The sequence below is a fragment of the Salvia miltiorrhiza genome, unplaced genomic scaffold (assembly GCF_028751815.1).
Source record: "Salvia miltiorrhiza cultivar Shanhuang (shh) unplaced genomic scaffold, IMPLAD_Smil_shh fragScaff_scaffold_178_2, whole genome shotgun sequence".
Classification (NCBI taxonomy): Eukaryota; Viridiplantae; Streptophyta; class Magnoliopsida; order Lamiales; family Lamiaceae; genus Salvia; species Salvia miltiorrhiza.
In genome coordinates, this window is record NW_026651440.1 from 201,940 (window position 1) to 223,130 (window position 21,191).

The 21,191-nt window shown below is 35.6% G+C and overlaps 2 protein-coding genes across 5 annotated transcripts in view; one reads left to right on the forward strand and one right to left on the reverse strand.

Annotated features, from left to right (window-relative positions):
• Positions 1-224: 224 nt before the first annotated feature.
• On the reverse strand, positions 225-3,699 carry LOC131002749 (pyruvate kinase 2, cytosolic-like). 4 transcript variants are annotated; one of them, XM_057929220.1, is made up of 9 exons: positions 2,114-3,688; positions 1,953-2,049; positions 1,554-1,651; positions 1,327-1,482; positions 1,136-1,213; positions 896-1,027; positions 730-818; positions 556-647; positions 225-458 (listed from the first exon to the last, which is right to left on the reverse strand). In XM_057929220.1, exons 1-7 carry the CDS (start codon positions 2,180-2,182, stop codon positions 798-800), a joined length of 651 nt encoding a protein of 216 aa, XP_057785203.1. In that variant the 5' UTR covers positions 2,183-3,688; the 3' UTR covers positions 225-458; positions 556-647; positions 730-797. The 4 variants fall into 4 exon arrangements, with proteins under 4 accessions (XP_057785203.1, XP_057785202.1, XP_057785204.1 ...); XM_057929219.1 differs by having other exon boundaries at positions 556-650; positions 729-818; XM_057929221.1 differs by having other exon boundaries at positions 556-818; positions 3,249-3,699.
• A 1,544-nt stretch (positions 3,700-5,243) lies between these two features.
• LOC131002747 (uncharacterized) overlaps positions 5,244-21,191 on the forward strand; it is a 34,988-nt gene continuing 19,040 nt past the window's right edge. Inside the window, exon 1 of the mRNA XM_057929216.1 lies at positions 5,244-5,380. Coding sequence (XP_057785199.1) covers positions 5,244-5,380 — 137 coding nt within the window. The remainder of the gene's footprint in view (positions 5,381-21,191) is intronic.

The window sequence follows — 21,191 nt, forward strand, 5'->3', positions numbered from 1 at the left end:
ACAGTTTTTTGCACTTTTTATAACAGTTTTAACCGTTATCTTTGATAGAATACATAACGGTTTTTTGCACTTTTTATAACGATTTTTGCAGTTTTTATAACGATTTTAACCGTTATCTTTAATTAGAATACATAACGATTTTTTGCACCTTTTATAACAGTTTTTTGCACTTTATATAATTGTAGTATATTTTTAAATTTTGCAATTTTTATAAAACGACAAAATGATAAAATCAACGACAATAATATTATATATCATCCAAAAAATTCATACATTATTATACAAATGAACCAAATATCAAGTATACATCATCATTGCATATTCCGATTCAAAATTGAAAATACCAACTACCTTATAGCTAAAACAAAAATCTATAAGATGATAGAGACCTAGCAGCTCTTCCTGGAAGAAGTGAAACAGATGATGACTGATGCCTTGACCTTGATAGCAGCTCGGACCTATAAACATTTTATGAATTTTAATCATTCCATATATAGGAGACAAAATAGAGAAATGTATATAGATAGAAATGGAAAAGAAATGAGAGCAACATACAGCAGATGAGGCAATCGATTCAAGGTGACTCATTGGTTCCCCAACAAACTTCACTGTCTTCTTGAAGTAGAGATTCTGATTGTAAACCTTTTCTGCCCGCAAACAACATATAATCGAATAATCTTGTCTCGTCTCGTGTCTGAAAAACAGTTGGTTTTTACATGATGAACTAACCTCAGCACAAATCTTACGAACAACGGATATAGTCTCTACAGGGTAAAGCCCCCTCACTGTTTCTGCTCCTAGCAGGATTGCATCACTGCCTGCAAACAAATCATCCTAAAACACAACGAGCAATGCAGAGTAGGAAGCTCGAGTGTTGTTGAAAGGTCACAAATACCTCCTTATCTTTATCGGTCAGAGTAGGAAGCTCGATGCGAATCTGAGATGCATGGAGAGTGTACAATGATCCAGCCAAGGTGGCAGAATTCTTGATCAAACAAACCACATCCTTCCCTTTCACCTCTGTGACCTACATCATTAATTCCAACCAAACTATACTTGTTTAATTACATAGCTAGAGAGAGAGAGAGTCTGTTGGTAACATGTTAATAAGCTCACTTTCATGTCAGCAGCATACCTCAAGCCACACTGAGGTTGTTTCACTTCCAGTAAACAGATATTCACCGATAAATATAGTATCCCCCGTCTTCACCGCCTGCAAAATAATAAGCTCACTTTTATGTTGATCTTGAAAATCATCAGAAACTCTCAAGTGATAGAGTTAAATTAATGGGTCGAATGCAGCAACACCCCTCAAAAAATAATTACCTCGGATAAGCCTGTGAAATTGATGGGAAGCAAATTGGGAGTAGCTTCCTTGTCTTGATCAGGCGTTAGAACGACTGTGGAATCTTCCTCGAGGGAGATAGGATGCTCAGTCTTGTTCACAACTTGCAGCTCAGGGCCCACGGTGTCGAGCATGAGCTGATGAAGAATCAACAGAAAAGTAACCAGATTTTGCTCCTCTTTCACAAAATAAGTGCAAGAAAGCTTACAGCACAGAGCTTTTTGGTGCTCTTGATAGCCATTCTCAAATTCTCCAATGACTCTTGGTGAAATTCAGCATCACCCCATGAAAAATCAAAGCGAGCAACTATTGCAAATAAATATACAAAAGTTCAACATAATTTGTTTCCCAATCAAGCAATATGTTGCCGATGATAATCATGATTCCACTCAATATATATTGTTTTATTTAGATTTATGAGAGATCTCTTCGTTTGCAAAGTGGTACTCATGTATTAGCTACATATATACTCCATCTATGATCTATGAATCATGGTATATAAAAGTCAAAGAAAATAGCATACATTTAGAATCTCTATCTAAGTAGTCTTGAAGAAAGAAAACAAAAAAACTAGTAATAAATAAAAAGTGGTTGAATGGAAATTGACCAGACATCCCAGCTTGCAGGCAGCCGGAGATGGCCTCGACCGATCTTGATTTGGGGCCGAGCGTTCCAACTATCTTTGTCAAGGCTGGAAAGAAATTCTGCAACAAACACATCACAAAGAGAGAGAGAGAGGAAGTGATTAGAATCACATGAATTACATACAGGTTTGCTGGGCTCAAGAATGGAGGCCATTCTGATGGGCTCTTCAAGAAGCAAGTGATTGGAAACCATATCTCTGAGTGATGATGAAGATCAAGAACACACAGTGGAGGGTGTGGATGAGAGAAGGCAAGCTTTTTGGAGATCTAATGTGGGAGCTAGCTAGGAGAAGACACTTTACACTCAAAACCACTTATTTAGTTGAAATGTATCAGATCAACTATGAGATCACAGGAGCACAATCCTACCTTCACTAGTCTCCTTTGATGGCTTATTTCTTAATAAATTTTATCCAAGTCACCACCTTTCATCAATCAACCCACAAAGGAGAAAATTACAGGTGACTACACGGTCAGAGACTTGGTTTATTTCTTCAAACCAACAGCTACATCAACCACCTTTCATCAACCTTTCATCAACCACCCCAAACCAACAGCTACATCTTCAAAATTTTAGCAACTATGCAGGGAGCACGCACACAGAGACTTGGTTTATTTCTTTCATAGATGTGAGAAGTTACTGAAACCATCAAATAAAGCAAAATCACCCACAAAAGATACAAACTTTACAGAGCTACTCTTTCTAACTTAATTACGAAAGCATCCTCGACCCACCTTCTATTAGTATCACTAGATTTCCCAAAATTAATAAGTTGGACACGCACCTAAGGAGTTATCAAAGCTCTACTTTCACATTTGCTGATCTCCCACAAACCACGCGCCTAAAGACTATAAATCTCCAAAATCATTTCAAGTTAATCACAATTACTCTCTATAATCTAACAAAACATTATAATTTCCCCACATATAGTTCACAAACAAAGCTAGCAACTCACATACAGAACTAGGAAAATAACAAATAAAACAAAAAAAAAACCTAAATTTCCCCTCAAGCAATTTCACAAACACTTCATGTGCATTTCCCCCAACTGCAGAGCTTAGGCAATAAATCATAGTTCAAAAACATAATTAAACCCCACAATTAACTAACATAACACAAATATGCCTACAACCTCTGATACAAGCAGCCTTCGAATCCAATATCAATCGGACATCAACTCTAGACAGGTATTCTATAATGTATTAAAACCTATGCTTCTTCAAAAGTGGCTTTCGATAGGAACGTCGAGAACACTAACCGTAGAAGGGCTTTGTAATTTGGGAATTCTGGTGGCAGAGCCGCACAATGACCAAAATCGATGCATAGGGTTTCGGTAGAAGGCACAATGGCGACTGAAAGCGGCGAACAAGATGTCGACGGCGTATCCCGGCGCAGCAGTGGCTAAAAGTGGCGATTAAGAGGGAGACGAGGGAAGTGCGACGAGCTTGGTGGCTGACGTTGCTGCGGCCGGGGAGGACAGAGGGGGGGCGTGCTTCTATGGCCGGAACTTGCCTCGGCAGCGGCGGCGACTATCTCTCAAAGAGGGAGAGATCGCGAAGAGAGAGAGAGAGATTTGGGGAGGAGATGAGACGCAGCGAGGGTGGGCGGCAGCGGCGCGACGCAGCGCGACAAGGGTGGGCGGCGACGGGCTGGCTCGGGGCGGGAGAGAGAGAGTCGAGAGAGACAGGGAGGACGAACAAAACTAGGGCTTCTAGTTTGGGGGGGGGGGGGTTAATTTCTAAATTTTCTAAATTTTTTTCTTTTTTTCACTTTTAATATTCAATTTTTGGTATTTAGATTTCTAATTTAGATTTTTAATTTACATTTTATATAAGTGTTGATAAAATAAAAAAATGTTATGAATTTTTTATTTTTCAAAGTCTATATCTAGGAATAAATTCAAATTTTAGGATAAATAATTTATTTGTTATTTTTTAATATAATATAAGAATGTAGAAAATTATTTTAAAAAAATTAATAAAAAAAATTATACATAACAGTTTTTAGAGACGCTCATACATAACGGTTCAAAAACCGTTGTAAATGACTCTTATACATAACGGTTCAAAAACCGTTGTAAATTACTGTTATAAAAGATGGTCATAGATAACGGTGGCACAACGGTTTTGTAATACCGTTATGTATGCAACTTATAGATAACGCAAAAACATAACGCATTTGTTCAAACCGTTATCTATGCATTTAGACAACAGTACATAGATAACGGATTTTCGCAAAACCGTTATCTATTCCTAAAAGTGCGCTCATACATAACGGTTTTTGAAAAAAACCGTTATCTATTCACTGTTATGTATGTAAACTTTTGTAGTAGTGTTTTTTTTAATCTGAACCTAGGGTTTGTATATAGCTGATTGATTATGTGTTTTTGATTTATTGATATCAATTTGCCTTCCAACTTGTGATTCATGATTCCTGGTGCCTGTTCTCTTGTGAATTATCTGATCAATGATTTACATGTTTAGCTATTCAGTTTGAGTCTTGAATGCGATAACTGTTCAGCCGATTCAGGGATGCATGATATAGTGTTAGCCTTGAGTCTTGAATGTGACAGGTGAAGCTATAGGAAGCTATTCTTTATGTGCTATTGGGAGTTAATTTATTCCTTGGAGTCTTGAATGTGAAAAGGGATTAATTAATCTACGTTCATAGGTGGTCGTTAGAGACGCTTGTGGATAGTATAGTGATCTTTCATCAGGGTTGGATTAAAATTGGTAATTGAATCAATAGGTTGAATGCATGTAGTTGATCGGTGAAAATACATCCCTAGGGTCAGAGCTTTTCTTATATTTGAGTTAATTATCATAGTTTTTATGCTCTTTAGTTTTATTTAGTTAATCTTAGTTTAATATTCACCTTCATAATCGTTTTACTTGCATATTGTGAGAGTCTGTGTAGGAGATAGATAGAGTGATTTCGTCTTACAGTCCCTGTGGATACGATATCCGATTGCTGTTTATACTACGATTACACCGTGTTAGTTGCGGTATTTTTGTTGCTAATAAAATAGTGATCAATTCCTAACACCAACGTGCAGCTGTTAAATTCATAGGAGCATGTTAGGGATTAATCGTTGTATGATGAATTAATAATAATCCAATAAACGATCATCGGGCATTAGAGTATTAATTCAATTTAATATTCCTTCAATAATGTCTCATCATCCTCTCATCTTGGTGGTGAAATTTTTCCGGCCAAACTCAACTGTAGCATGTGTGTTTGAGGGAGGAAGGAGATGGCGAATTTGGAGGGTTTCAGGGGCGGGAGAGGAAGGGGGAAGCTGCTGCGTTTGGAGCTGGAGGAGAAGAGGGCTTTAATTGCGGCGGAGGCAGAGGAAGGGCGGCGGGAGGAGAAGGGGGTGTTGGAGGAGGAGTTATCGATGGCGGTCGACGGTCCTACACCGGAGGAAGGCCGCGACAGCAGATTTAGAGAAGGGGACAGACGGATTTTGAGAGAGAGAGAGAGATGGGCCCCACCATAAATAAAAATAAAAAATATATTTTTTTTTCTAACGACGTTAACGTCCGTTAAGTAGCAGGGGGAATTTGCTTCGATTTTGCCACGTTGAGGTAGTTAGCAGCACTTACCCTGACTATATGGTGCTATATGCGATAGGGACGCTATCGAGAAGGGAGAAATTGGTACTTAACCCTATAAGGAAACAAGAATAATAAAAAAAATTGCAAGAATACCGTTGAACGACTATCTGCAAAAGGATTTTTTTTTTTTGGATTCGAAAATGACCGTTGCATACATTTTAAAACTCATCTTTGTTTTAACTGGGCTCCACGCCCGACTTTCTCCCTCCTTCTGCTTTGAACCTCTCCTGGCATTTCAGCGAGTGGGCGACTTTAGCGGCCCGATTCGATTCGGCCGCTAAAGCCGCCACTAAAGATGTTCTTAGGTTTAATTTTGTGAAGATTAAAAAAAATGGTTTATTTTATGACATCGAACCACCCATAGATTAATAGTACTGTGTCGGGATGTATTTCCCTGATTTTTTTTAATGCATGTTGAAAAATAGCTTTTCAGGAAGTATGTTTCAAAAATTGATCAATGTACATGATTTCATAACGGTAATTTTAGCCGATAAATTCAAGCAGTAAAATTGAAGTATTTTTTTTTGTAATGGTTGTTTACTTTCATGAAAAATGAGAGATTACATATATTTTTTATCATTTTTTTATTATTTTTATGTATTTATTATGATAGAAAATTTTCTCTGAACTGTGTGGAATATTTTTTCGGGCAACTAATTTTTCCTTTAGTGTTGGTTAATATTATCTTTGGGTAGTGATGTGAAATATTTTTCATAAATTTAAGTTTTTTAATTTTTCACTTTTACCTTTGAGAGAGGCTAGCAATTTATATAATGACAGTAATATGATAAATTTAATAATTCATCCAGCCATTTCTAACAAAATAAACAAGTTTATATGAAAAATCTAGTATGCAATAATTTTTTTTCATCTCTAGTAAACATATGATAAAAAAAGAGAAAAAATATGACATTTTCTCATCTTTTTTTATCTATTATTTTTCAATGAAAATTTCACAAACAAAACGCACTCTAAGAGATTATTAGTTTAAGTTTAAGTCTCATCGATGAATTATTGTATTTTGATCTTATTTGAATATGATCTCATTTATATTAGCTTGGTTATTGATTTGAATATGATGTAGTTTGGATTATCTTGATTACTAATTCTGCATAGTTTATATTTAATTTCATGATATGATGTATAATTTGTATTTAAATAATATAGAAGTCAAAATTTAATTCTTATATATTCACTTTTACTTCTTAATTCTTTTACTTGTTTTTTTTCCTAGGTAATCTCTTCCAGCCGAGGCATTCAAAAACTCTTATTTGTAAGAGGTCTTGGGTTAAATTTCGTCTGTGTATTGTGATGTTTTTCACTTTAAGATGATGTTGTATTTTTGCATGCGTGCAGTGTTCTCACTTTTAAGTGGTGTTGTATTCTTATATGCATGTGGTTTAATTTTTCTATAGTTGTAATTGAACTCGCATTGCAAATTATAGTCAAAAGTACTATATGATTTATGTAAAAATGAATATATAAAATGTTCACAAGAATCCTTATGTAGTCTCTTCCATTTCCTTTCCGACTTTCTTCCCCAATTTTCGCTTATGAACAGTTGTGAATAAAATGGATTCGTCACTTATCATTAATTTTAAGAGGCAAATATTAAATTAACCATATTGCTTTAGTAAAAATTATTTTTAACCACAAAAATAAAAGTATAATAATTATAACCCCACTTACCTAAAATTAGGGATGTCAATCGGGTCACCCCAATCGGTTTCGGGCCAGCCCATTCGATTTCGGATAATTTTCGGTTCGAGCTAGTCGGTTTTTTATTTTTCGGGATAAAATTTTTCGACCCTAACCCTAACCCACTCGGTTTCGGGCTAGCTCGTTCGGGCCCGCAAGTTTTACGATTTTTTTATATGTTTATTTTTTTTATAGATAATCATATACTTGTAATAAAAATATGTCGTATTTTTTAAGTCAAGACATTTTGCTTTATTTTAGATACAAAAATTAGTCTTTTTTTTAACAAAAGTTTACATAATATCTAAATTTAATTTCATTTTTGATAAAAATTGTATATAGATTTAACATAAATGACTATCTTTCTATGACTTTTATATCATAGATTTTTGTTATTAACAGTTGGAAAAAATCAAAACATATTCTACAAGCATCAAAATGTTATTATTGAATTAAAAAGTAAAGTATTAAAGTTTAAAAATCAATTATTAAGAATGTGTTCGGTTAATCGGGCCAACCCACTCGGTTTTCGGGCCAACCCTATCGGGCTCGGGCTATTTTCGGTTCGGACCATTCGGGCTAAATTTTATCCGGGCTAAAAATTTTCAGCCCTAACCCACCTTTTTTATCGATCTATTCGGATCACCCCGTCGGTTTCGGGCTTTTTTTGACATCCATCCCTACCTAAAATGCCCTTTTATGTTTTTATTTTAATAATCATCAAAATCAAAAATCGAGCATTTCCTATTTTCAATTTTCAAAACTTAAATTTCAAGAAACATTCAAAACAATATTTGTGATAAAAAAAAATTCAGAAGATTCAAAATCTTCCAATCCTGATTCTGGAGTTCTCGTGCTCGTGCTCGTGCATACCCAGATCGCTGTCGCTCTGTCGGACGAGTTATGCCGCCGCCGTCGCTCCGTCGGACGTGCATTCAAAACTTTCTCTTTCCTGCTTGCTTCCAAATCAAATAACATGGATTCAGGCGGTGAATCGGAGCGAAGTTGAGATTCCTTAGCCCCGTCCCTTTATATTTAGGGCTTTTACATTCTTGCAGTGAAATGATTATTTGGGGTTATCTCTTCTTAAAGGGATTAGAATTCTATTGTTGAGCTCCCTGAAATTGTAAAAAAATTTCATCAATTTCCAATGATTGGAAGGCGAAGATGGGGATGCAGTTCGACCGGAAGGAGGAAATTCAGAAGTTTAAAATGAGAATAAAAAGATTAGCATCCAAAGCTGTTGCGAAAATTGTGTAATTAGTATATACATACGGTTATCAATTATTGTTTGCACTATCTATATTATATAATATAAAAGAGGAGTCTAACGTCCACCAAAATTTCTCTCACTTTATTTTTCTTCTTATAGTTTTTATTCTCTTTTAAAATCATCAACTTTAATTTATAAAAAAATATTCAATATGGATGTTAAATTAAAGATAATGACGATATCTTTAATTTGATGTAAAAATTATAAAAAATAAATTTAAAGCCAATAAGTTATTATAATTTAAAGTCATCAAATTATTTTTCTCCCTCCTCTCTCTTCTCTCCTCTATCATCTCCTCTCTCATTTCTCATTTTTTTAAAATGCCACGGTTCTTTGTTCATTCGTTTTTCCATATTTTTTTATTTTATTTTTATGTTTTTAATATATAGTATTTTTTATATTTTACTATTTATATTTTTATTATCTCAGTTTAATGCAATTACAATGATGAAACTTATTTGCTCATTTTAGAAATCTTTAGCTTAAAATATTTTTTTAAAGGTCAATTTTATATTAATATAAATTTGTAGATAAATAACTAATATATAGTAGTATATCTTAAAAATTGAATTTTTAAGCTTCAAAATTACTCATTGGAAAATTAGTAATTAGAGAACCAATATCGATTTTCTTTAAAAATAAAAAATAAAAGTAAATTGAAGAGTTTGATTTTTTTAGTAGCACATTTATTTAAATTTACTGAAATTGTATACATTTTATTTTGGAAAATGAACGACACATATCTCATGTTAAACCCTTTATTTTTTCACTTTCCAATTGAAAAAAAAAATGTATACGCTGATAGTAACTTTATTTTAAAATTTGAGCATAAACAAAATGACCTCATAAATATGATTTAAATATGTATTCGAAAACTATATTAAACTATAGTTATATATACTATATGTAAACAAATAGTTTTGTACATCTTAGAATATTATATGATCCATAATGATACTCATTATCATCTATACTTGCTTTTGATATTTCATAATTTATAAATTTATACACATTATCAATTAAATCAATTAATTGCTATTTCAATAATTGAAAATTCGAATGTTTTCAGATTGATATTTTTATTGAGATTATATTGTGAATAATTTATTTTTTATTGAGATCATTTATGTTTATATTTACTTATATATATATATATATATATATTATGTTTAACATTTTTATTTATTTATTTAAATTATCGTTTAATTTCGATGATGGTCGTGCATCGCACGAGCGGGCACATGCTAGTTATTTATAAAATCGGAAATTTAAATGACAAAAATAGTTAGAAGGGCAAAATTGTCTGTTTATTTTAAATTTGATTAGAATTAGTATATATTTTTATTTTTGTAGATATTATTAATTTTTTATTAAGCAAAGTAGTTAGTTAGAGATTTTGACACTTAATTTAAAATGTATATAAAGTCTGAAATTGGATGTGAAGATTAAAAATTATTTTATTTTAATCCCCGAAATCAGGGATCATATTGCGAGTTAATTGCCAATGCTTTTTAATATTTAAAATGAAATAATTGAGCTAGTCTAAATGCTCAACTTTAGTTACTTTTCCATGTCTAAATTAATGCTTCATGCTATGTAATGACAAATCTTGGATACAGCAAGCGTTTCCCACTTGGCAGATATCTGAAATTGACATTTCTCCTCGTTAGTATAAAAAAGAATAATAAATGAAATACATCCAACTGTAAATACTTGAGTTTCTATCGATAAAATAACATCAAATGTGCTCTTTCTTTATTATCTTTTTTTTTTTTCTTGTGAGTTGGGGATGGAAGGACTCTAGTCTGTCTCACCCTCACAAAGGGGAAGAATCAACTGAAATATAATACTTCTTCTGTCCCGTTTTAAATGATCCAAAAAAATTAGATATAAAAATTAAAAAATATATAATGAAAATATAAAGAAGTGATAGAACAACTCAAAAAATAATGTTAAATACCTAATTTTATTTTTAAATTTGTGTTGAGTCATTTGAAATGAGACAATTCAAAATAAAAATTAGGTCATTTGAAGTGAGACGGAAATAGGGCTGTAAACAAACCAAGCCGCTCGCAAACTATTCGAAGCTCGACTCAAAAAAGCTCGTTCAAGTTCGTTTAGACAAATTCAATAAGTAAACAAACCAAACTGGAGCTTGGTAGTATTCGACTTGTTAGCTCATGAACACATTCATTAAGGGATACAGGTTGAAAAATATAAATTATTAATAGGTACAACTTATATTTATTTATTAAAATTAATAATAATTGTATTAAATCTCTAATTATCTGTGTTTGTTATAAGAAAATAATTAATATATTTATTATTTTGAATGAAATAATTTATTTTCAAAAGAAAATAATCAATATTTTGAATATAAATATAAATTTAGAAAGTTCGTAGAGGCTCGAAAAAGTTCACGAGCCTCAAAATATTCGATAAACAAAGTTCGAAATTCGACTCGATACTAAACAAACCAAACTTGAAAACACCACTATTCTGTTCGATTACAGCCCTAGACGGATAGAGTACTTGTAGTATCGTTTCTAAAAAAAACTTTGTAGTATCAATTTTGAAGTTTTTAACGTTATCTATGTATTCTTGCATATTTACAATTAGGGGTGTAAACAAACCAAGCCGCTCGCGAATTATTCAGAGCTCGGCTCGAAAAAAGTTAGTTTAGGTAAGCTCGATAAATAAACAAATCAAACTTGAGCTTAGTAGTATTCGGCTCGTTAGCTCGTGAACATGTTCGTCAATTGATTCAGCTTGAAAAATATAAATTATTAGTAGATACAACTTATATTTATCCACTAAAATTAATAATAATTGTATTAAATCTCTAATTAATTTTATTTGTCATAAGAAAATAATTAATATATTTATTATTTTGAATAAAATAATTTATTTTTAAAATAAAATAATCAATATTTTGAATATAAATATAAATTTAGAAACTTCGTATAGGCTCGATTAGGCTCATGAGCTGCTCGTGAACCTCAAAGTATTCGGTAAGTAAAGTTCGGGATTCGATTCAATACTAAACAAATCAAACTTGAACACATCACTATTAAGTTCTACTCGGTTCGATTACACCCCTATTTACAACGTAGTTATATGTGTTATATGTAATTCTGAAGCTTTTTCCAAGACTTGAAGCATTAACCTTGTATGGGAAGATGTCTCAAATTCAATCAACTATGCTCGGGGAATAAATGAGGGACAACATCATCGGACTTTTTGTTTTTCTTGATCGTGCAACAGAACATTCTCTCCCAGAGTAACATAAAGAAAGAGTATTTTTTTTATCTTTTTATTTTTTTATTTTGCAGCCCCACCATTACTAAAAGAAAGATCCATAATGTAATAGCGCGATCTAAGTATGATTTTTTAAGAGGAAAGTAATAAGAACAGAGAAGATTACAATGATTATCTTTTCACTGTTTGTTGGAGTGCCATTGAAAAGCAGAATCAGAACATGTTGGATTTATTAATCCAAATATCTTGCCTTATGGGGTGCTTATCCGCTCATCTACCATTAATCTCATCTTTTTCGGTTTGTTTAGGTCTCCAAATCCTTAATATTACGATTAGTCATATACACTACTTGCTAGTACTATGCTATCATCATCGCTGTACCGAAAGGCAATACCTTTTTTTTCATCCCAAAAAAAGGAATGAGATTCAGTGTACCACATGTCTTACTTTGTGTCCCACTTTCAATTCTGTTTAATTTCTTATATATATTTTCTTCAATTTCAATTTTATATGCTTTAGTTTAATTTTGTGATTATTAACTAGAGTTTATTCCATCAATCTAGGGTATATAATTATTTTTTATCATTTAATTTCACTTTTATTACCTAATAATAGGTTGATAAATTCAAAGTGATGGTATATACTTTTTAAAAAATTTAATTTTTTGAAATAAAAATTAAATATAATTTATAGTATTATAATAAATTTTATTTTTATAAAAAATATTTTTAAAATAATAAATATAAGCATGAGACACAGTGGCACACATAAGATTGTGGGACACTGAATCTCGTCCCACAAAAAAATGTCCAATTTTTTATTTTTAGATATTACCCTATTCCTCGTAGCACTTTCTCCACTTTATCATACATAGCTCACCACAAGTCCTTTATTTTTTATTCTCACTGTCATAACATTACAATAAAAGTTTATAACATTATAATAGAAGTGAATATTTTTTTTTCACTTTAGCACACTCACCTAACATTTATTAAAACATTATGCCACCAAAACTGATGTGCACTCTTAAAAGACGGGATGAAGTACACTTATAAATTTTGAGCTTACCTGGAGATTCTGAGACTCTATATAGTATTTTATTTTTCTTTTGTGGGGTTTTGTCCATTTGGGTGGTACTCATAGAGTGTGTTCTTTTTCGTTGCAAATTTATCATGAGAAACCAAGAGATATAAATTGATGGAAATTTTTATCATGCTACATTTTTTATCTCATGTTCTTTATGATGAAAAAATATAGGAAAATATTATCATTGCCACTGATCATGAGAAAATGAAAAATAAAAAAGAGTGGGTTATGAAAATAGCCATTTTGGAATAGTAAATTAAAAAAATATCCACTAAAATAAAAAATTTAAAAATTAGTCACACTTACCATTTTACCCTTGCATATAAAAATTTAAAAATCATCCGCGAATTCACAACTATCATTAATTTTGATTGTGAATTTAAGCTTTAAAACTCAAATTCACAACTGAATAACTAGTATTGATTGTGAATTCAAGTTTTAAAGCTTGAATTCACAACTATAAATGGTGTTAGTCGTGAATTCGTGTAAATTTACAACTAGAAATATTGTGTTGGGGTCCTAGAGGATTGACTGACAAGTGTATGGTGGGGGGAGGGGGGGAATACGCCTGTAGGCTATTTTTCGCAAATCAAAACAAACTTAACCAGATTTATCTTGGAAATAGGTTGTAGACTGATACTGAAAAGTCTTCAGTAATTTGACATCAGTCAAGCACTGGGCTTAACTGATATCCACGTAAGACTTCAGTCTATGTAGACAGAATATGGGCTTAACTGATATCCACGTAAGACTTCCGGTCCCTGATTTGTACTCTCTCCCTACTCTGCATATATTGCTCCTCACCAACCACTCCCCCCTCTAGTCTGGTTGAACCGGGTATTCTTCGTGTTCAACCAGTGGTGTGTTATCAGCATCAACACTTTGTTGTTTTCCTTGACCCCTGTAAATCATAAAGACATAAGCATTTTGATATTATGAGAGAATAAAAAGAAGCCCTGTAAATTGTTCTCTGGCGTTTTTGTTACTCCCGCCCCCTGGTCTGGCTAGTTCACTCTGGAGAGGTGCAACTGGTCAGAGGACTCGCCCGCGTGGATGATGTCATCCGCATTAAATGTCTGCCCAGTCTACAGTATTTTCCCCGTACCCCGAGGTTACTTTTTAACCTTTGCGTCCTTTCGCCTTTCCGTAGAAATTCTCATCCGTTGATTTCTTTCGTATGCCACGTGCCGTTCATCCCGCGTGCTGATGGTTACCCGCGTACAATCTTACTTAGCCGATTCGAACTCCCCTTTTTTCACTATTCTTCTTCTCCAAGTTTTCCGAGCGAATTTTCTGCATTTTCCGGCGATTTCCTCACTGTTCCGGCCTTCTCCCCCGACCCTTCCGCTCCAGGTTTTACCGTCCATCTTTCTCCGGTCTAGGTAACTCGCATATCCTCTTCACTGCAATTTTGTGTTTAATCGTAGTGTAGTGGTATAACTGTTGGTGCTCTGATTGAGCGTGCTAGAAACCCTAGGGTTGGCATCTCCCATCATGGCCTGCACCTCCGCCCCTCGACCCTCTCGCTCGCCCTCTCCTTCTGCCCGAGACCCTTCATCTTCCTCCCCATCGCGGCAAGATCTTGAAAATCTTCCTTCCCCCTCTGTTTCTGACGAATCTCAAACTGCATCCCCCCCTTCTTCACCTAAGAAAAAAGGGAAAAAGCCCCGCCAACCCCCCAAAAGTGTTCCTCCATCCCGCCTTAGTGTCGCGGAGGTGGAAAAATTGAAAAGCAAATGTAGGCGTCCTGCAGGTTTAAAGTTCGAGGCCTTCTCTAAGGATTCAACGCCTCCCGAGAAACTTCGCCATCACAAGTTGATAGTCGTTTGGAAAGCCCAGATAGAGGCTGGTTTGAGGCTTCCTCCCCCCACCTTGCTGGTTGACGTTTGTAATTACTTTCACATCCCCTTTTTTCAAGTCGCTCCTTCTGCTATTCGGAGGTTATATGCCTTCCATGTTTTGTGCCGGGCTAACGGTGTTGGGGACACCGCCAAGCTATTTTGTCAGACCCAGACCCTTCGCATGCAAGGCAGTCCCTTGTATAGTTTTGCCTCTCACCCTAAATATCCTACTACTTTTCTTTCCTCCCTGAATTCCTTGGATAAGGGCTTCCTGAAATATTATTGTTATGTGCGCACCCTTTTCGGCAACTGGCGCGATTATGGTGCTTCGAAGCTGGAATGGCATACAAGTCGCACTACTTATAAACCAGCCTCTTCCGAAGTCCCTTCTACCCGTGACCAGGGTATTATAGCTCACCTTAATGCTATGAATAAGGCCCAGCCTCTAGACTGTAGGTACTTGGCCGAGAACAATTCCTCTCTGACATATAATGGTCTGTTTCCCCTGTATCCAGCGAGATCAATAGGTAAAAAATATACATTAGAAAACACATTAGCTTTTGTTACCCTGCTTTTAATGATGTGAAATTTTGGTTTGCAGATATGTCTTGGAGATCGAAATGTGGGGACAATTTGCCTGACACCCCTTCTCTTGCTGGCAGCGGAGCGCATGGCCCAAGCGGTTCTGCTTCCAGAACAAGTCCCTCGGAGCAGCCTGCTGGTTCCGAACTGATCCCCATTCCCCCTGTAGTTGAAATCCCAGAGGGGAATGTGGAAGCCTCGCACCCCTTTGATGCGGAGGAAGTTGATGCGGGGGCTCTTGTTCACAGACGTAGGCACTCCAGTGCTGGTGACACCGCTGACACCCGTGAAGAAGATATCCAAGTCGTGGATATTATCGATGAGGTTCCTTCACCTGATTCGGCTCCCGATGCCACCCTTGCCGATCTTACGAAGAAGAGGAAGAGAGGTTCCCTGATCTCTGTGGGTGAGAAGGAGAGACAGGAGGGCCTAAAAAAGTGTAGTGACCCGCTCTTTTATATATTTTAAATCCAGTAATGAGTGTGTATTTTTGTTCATCAGTGAATGAAAACGGATATTATTCTGATATGAATTCAGCTTATGATCCTGAATTTATATTGTTAAAGCAATTAATGATATTATTTCAGAGTTATAACTGACTTAGCAAAGTCACGTTATTTATTTAAGCGAGATGGAATTAGATTTTATTCTTACTCAAGTTGTGGATTATTTCAGACTCGTGAGTTAATTAAATCTGCGGATTTAATTTATATATTAGAACAACGAACGAATTAAATCTACGGATTTAATTTTGATTCATTTTATAACTTATCGATTTTAGCGAGATATCACATGTCGAAATCGAGATTTATGTAAATACAGTATCAAGCAGAATCGAAGCCAGTATTTTATTTCAGTTACGGAATCACCGAGACATAGAAAATACATCATTAATTCTTCTCTATTTTTCTCTTTTTCTTTCCATCAATCTTTGACCACCACTTTTCCCCACCACTCATTTTTCACCCCGACCATTCACTCTTTCCCAACCACTTTCCCCCATCACTCATCATTTTTCCCACCACTCATCACACAATTATGCAACGTAAATCAATGCTAATCAGCCTCCAATTCACTATCCTCCTCATTCTGCACTTGGAAGCTTTTGGAGGAGGAGAAATCCTCATCCAGTGTCCTGCCAACTTCAAGGTAAGCTTTGGCTTAAACTTCTCCATCTTCTTCCATGATTTTACCTGTATTCATTAAACAACAACAAGTACTACCATTTTCAGATTCAATCATTTGATACCAGTTAACACTTGAAAGAGTGAGAGATAGAGCAGTTCAAATTTTGCCAAACTTCAACAAGATCCAATCAACTTATTTAACTCAGCAACAACGGCAAACCTCTAATCATTTTCTAGGTATATACTACTGTTTCAGTTCATTTTCTCAACTCATTCAAGCCACATATATTGTCATCATATCATAGCATAATCGATCATCTATGAAGTGCTTAAGGAGATGGAACGAATTGTAGGCATACTTCACTATACTTTATAAACACAGTGAGATTTCTTAACTTCATAAGCAAATGAATCAAGATACAATAGTAGAATGAAATAGACTTAACTTTAGAAGAGAAGAACGTTGGGCTGCACTGCTGGCCGCTGGACCTCAAGAACAGCGGCAACGGTGCGACGAATCAAGCAGACGCCGGCAGCGACGCCCCTAGTCGTCAACGACAGCGCTACTCGCCGACTGCACAGCGCCGGTGGTGGATCGAAACGATAGCAGCGGCTTCCCCAAAACGGCAACACACGAACCACGTCGGTCCAGTGGCGACGACAGTGGCGGAAGTCTCGAGCGCAGCAGCAGCGGACGCTCGGCAACGGCGTTCTGCCTTTTCTAAAACTTAGGGCTCGACGACGGAGGGAGATTCTGAGGACGAGGGAGATGAACGGCGCCGCTCCCAGGCGGCGATATCTCGCCGAAATTTCAGGGCCGCGGAGGCGCGACTGATTTTATGGGAACAAGAGGCGGCGAATCTCCCGGCCTTCCAGTTACAGCGGCGGAGGGATCGACGGTGGCTTGGCTGCTGTTGCCGGAAGGATGAGAGAGAGATGGAGGGAGGCGGCGGCGGTACCTATCGTCGTTGCCAAGGAAGGAGGCCGGTCGACGGCTGTCTCGCCGGAAGGAGCCGCGGCGGCGGGACTGATGGCTGAGTGAGAGAGGTGAAGAGAGAGCCGAGAGGCAGAGAGGGAGAGTGAGGCGCTGAAGCTATGTGTGTGTGCGTGAGAGGCGCAGATTTGAGGGAGGAAAGGAAGAAAGAAAGGCTAGGGATTGGGGAGTGGGTTTGAGTTTGGGCCGAGAGTTGGGCCATTACATTGGGCCGGGTTATTTCCTTATTTTGGGCCAAGTGATGGGCCGATTTTTAATAAGTGATGGGCCGATTTTTAAATGGAATTTGGGCTGATTTTATTTATTTAACATGGACTAAATTTTAATTGAGTTGGGCCGAAAAATTTGGGCCTCCTAGTTATTATTTTATTGGGCTTTGTTATTTATTTTCAGTGGGCTTGAGTTAGACTGGATTATTTATTAATTTTGGGCCGATTTTAATTATTGATTGGGCCTTTGAATTTATTTATTTTACTCAGATGGGCTGTTATTACATTATTTCATTGGGCCGAATTTATTTAAATTAAAGCCCATCTATTTTATTTTAATTGGGCTGTTATATTATTTTCGTTGGGCCTCGTTTGAATTATTTAATTGAGCCCAGCTAATCAAATTATTTATGGAGACAAGATTTATTTAATTACTTGAGCCGATGAATTATTTTCAATCGGGCCTCTCATGTTAATTATTCAAGCCAATTCTATTTAATTAATTATTAGGTTACCTTATGTTGAGCCTTTTAATTATTTAATCTTATAACATTACTTGTTCCTATTTATTAAGCCCGATTAATTATGAGGTTATAAAGCGAATAAGTTGAAGTATTATTTATTTTCTATTGACTACGAGGAATGAGGTTTATTTAATTGGTGGATTAGAACACCCTAAGAGAACGGATTAATTTTTATTAATTATCCGGCTTCATGAAACGAGACTTAGCTTTTGTTTAAATCCGATAGCTTGGATTAACAATAGAAATTCCTTGATTATTATTTCAGAATAATAATTCATGCATATAGATCATGCATAGTTAATTCTGTATTCTCATTATTTGAGGATTTTACTTGAGCAGTATCTTATTTATATTCTCGTAATAAAGGTCAAGCACGAGATTAATAATCAGTCAAGGAACTACTGTACCACAGAAAGTTTATATCAGGTGGGCATTACTTTCATATATATCAAATGAGTTTAAATGTTACGTTCAAGCAAGTTATTTCATGACTAAATTAATTGAAGTTATTTCAAATATTGTCTTGCCATAAAATGTTTTAATTTCAGTATGATATCTATCTGATGTGACTTTTATCATGTAATCGAATTCGGGTCTTGAGCAGTTGATAGCTATCCTGCCAGGGCTAGTGTACACCAGTGACCGTGAGTCATCTAGCGGGTTGGCCGGTCAAGTGACCGTGAGAGGTGGCCACCTCTCCGGCACACAGTTCCAGATATGATAGATTACAAGAGAACTTAGTCTGCAGACGAACTTTAAGAATCACAAATGAATTTAGTAAGCTTGGGCCTTTTTAGCGAAAAAAACTCCCTTGCTGTACTGTTTATGATGGCATGACAATTTACAACTTTACGAAGCATGTTATATTTCATAGTAGGCATATGTGCCCACTGAGTACTTTTGTACTCAGCCCTGCATATATTTCTAAATGTGCAGGTTGAGCAGCTGCCGATGGTGATGAAGTGACGAGCAAGATTCTTTTGTCTTATTATGTATTAATGAACTCTAGGGTTACATGTCTTCATACATGTAATCAGAACCTTATTCCGCTGCGTACTCAGAAGTTTTATGTTTATTTGGCTAAGTCAGAGATATCTGAACTTACTAGTTATTTGAGTCTATACGACTAAACTTCTATTATATTATAAATATTCCTTTTGTTAAATGATGAAATGTGATCCTTTCTTGTTTGATTATTTCCCTTTCTACCCCGCTTCTAATCTCCCTCCATTAGTCACGGTTTCCCCGGCTTAATTATCCTTAATTAGGACCGGTCGTGACAGAGTGGTATCAGAGCAGTTTATTTGCTCTGAACCCTAGAGTTAACCAATTTTTCTAGTATGATCACTACTATGAAAGAGTCAGTCAACCAAAGCTCATCACTTCATCACATCGTCATGCTCAGCAAGAAAGAATGTGGTAATGATTTTAAAACATTGAGAAGTTCACGTTTTATATGAATGTACTGATGCTTACATTCAAGTTTATGCATTATTGATTGATTAGATATCTCAATGAACTTAGATGCGTTAAGAATGCATGATCACAGTTACGAGAAGAACAATAGAAGCTAGAAACTCAGTTATATTTCACTATAGCCATGGTGAAGAGCTAAGAAAGAGGAAGAGAATCCAATGAAAGCAGTGCAAGCAGAATGCCACGCACGAATCACTGAAGCAGGCATAGTTCTTCATTCAGGTTGTTCACGCGTGACAGAACACCGAATCGACTATTGCCTTATTTGATGATAGATCACGTGAATCATTGCTCGTAGCGACGAGTGTGACTTATGTAATCAGTTAGCTATCGCATAATGAGCTAAGACTCATTACTAACTCTCGATTATCATCAGTTATGGCATGAAGAGAACCTTCATGATTTATGTTCGAACTTCAGAGTCAGACTCACATGCAGTTATAACACTTTGTGTATGAAGTTATAGCATCGCGATTAGAACTGCCAGCTTACAGTTTCAGATATTCAGAACCTTTATGATTACAATTACCTATTATATTACACGTGAGCATGATTTAGAATCCCTATTGATTACGATCACCTGCTACAAATCGAAAGGAGGATAGGTGCCATGGGTAACTAGAAGTTACCAACCATTATGATTGACTAGAAAAATCTATATAAGTGCGTAAGACGGGAGGAGTTCCTGAAGATGGTTTGGAGTTTAACAAGAGCTAGAAATATCGACAACGGTTCGAGGTTAAAGTTAAGAGATTGAGATTATGATGAGAAACTAAGCAGGTTAAGTATGCATACCTTAGTCGATCAGAGACATTCCCCAGTTAGAACATTTTAGATTAAACATTCAGTTTAGTAGCCAGAATGCAAGCATTGACTAAGGTCATTCCATGACTTAGTATTTTGTGTGGTGACACATACCTTGCAAAGATGCTCAGAGATGCAAAATCTATTTCCTGTAAAGGCGTGAGAGTGCTTCGAATTATATGGTTGCATTTCAAGCGCTATGTGAAGGAACACTAAGTACTAGAAGTACTACATTAAGATCATATAGAGGAACATTGTTGAGTAAGGTAGAGCCTACCTTATTTCGCCTATAGAAGATGTTTAAGGATTGCATTAAACTAGGAGGTAGACTCCAAGTTTGAGAAGCTCTAGAATATTCTCAAGGACATGTTCAAGATATTAAGAAGAAAGTGGTGATTTTAGACCAAATATACCTTTTGCAGCCAAGGAACAAGAGTTGCCAAGTTCGGAAAAGTATTTCCGAATGACTGAGAAGTAGTTGTGTCGGACCTGGCCAGTCCACATGGCCAAAATCTCAGTGGTCGTCATATATGGGTCTTTAAACCTATATATTTTAAACCTTCATCTGAAAAGCCAAACGGGTTCAGACTATTAGGTCATTTCGTTTCGACCTTACAGTCAATTCATTTCTATCCTATGGTTATTCATTTTTAATTGTTTGGCAAATTATTGAAACACTTTGCCTAATTGCCATTTGTGATTTGAATCATTG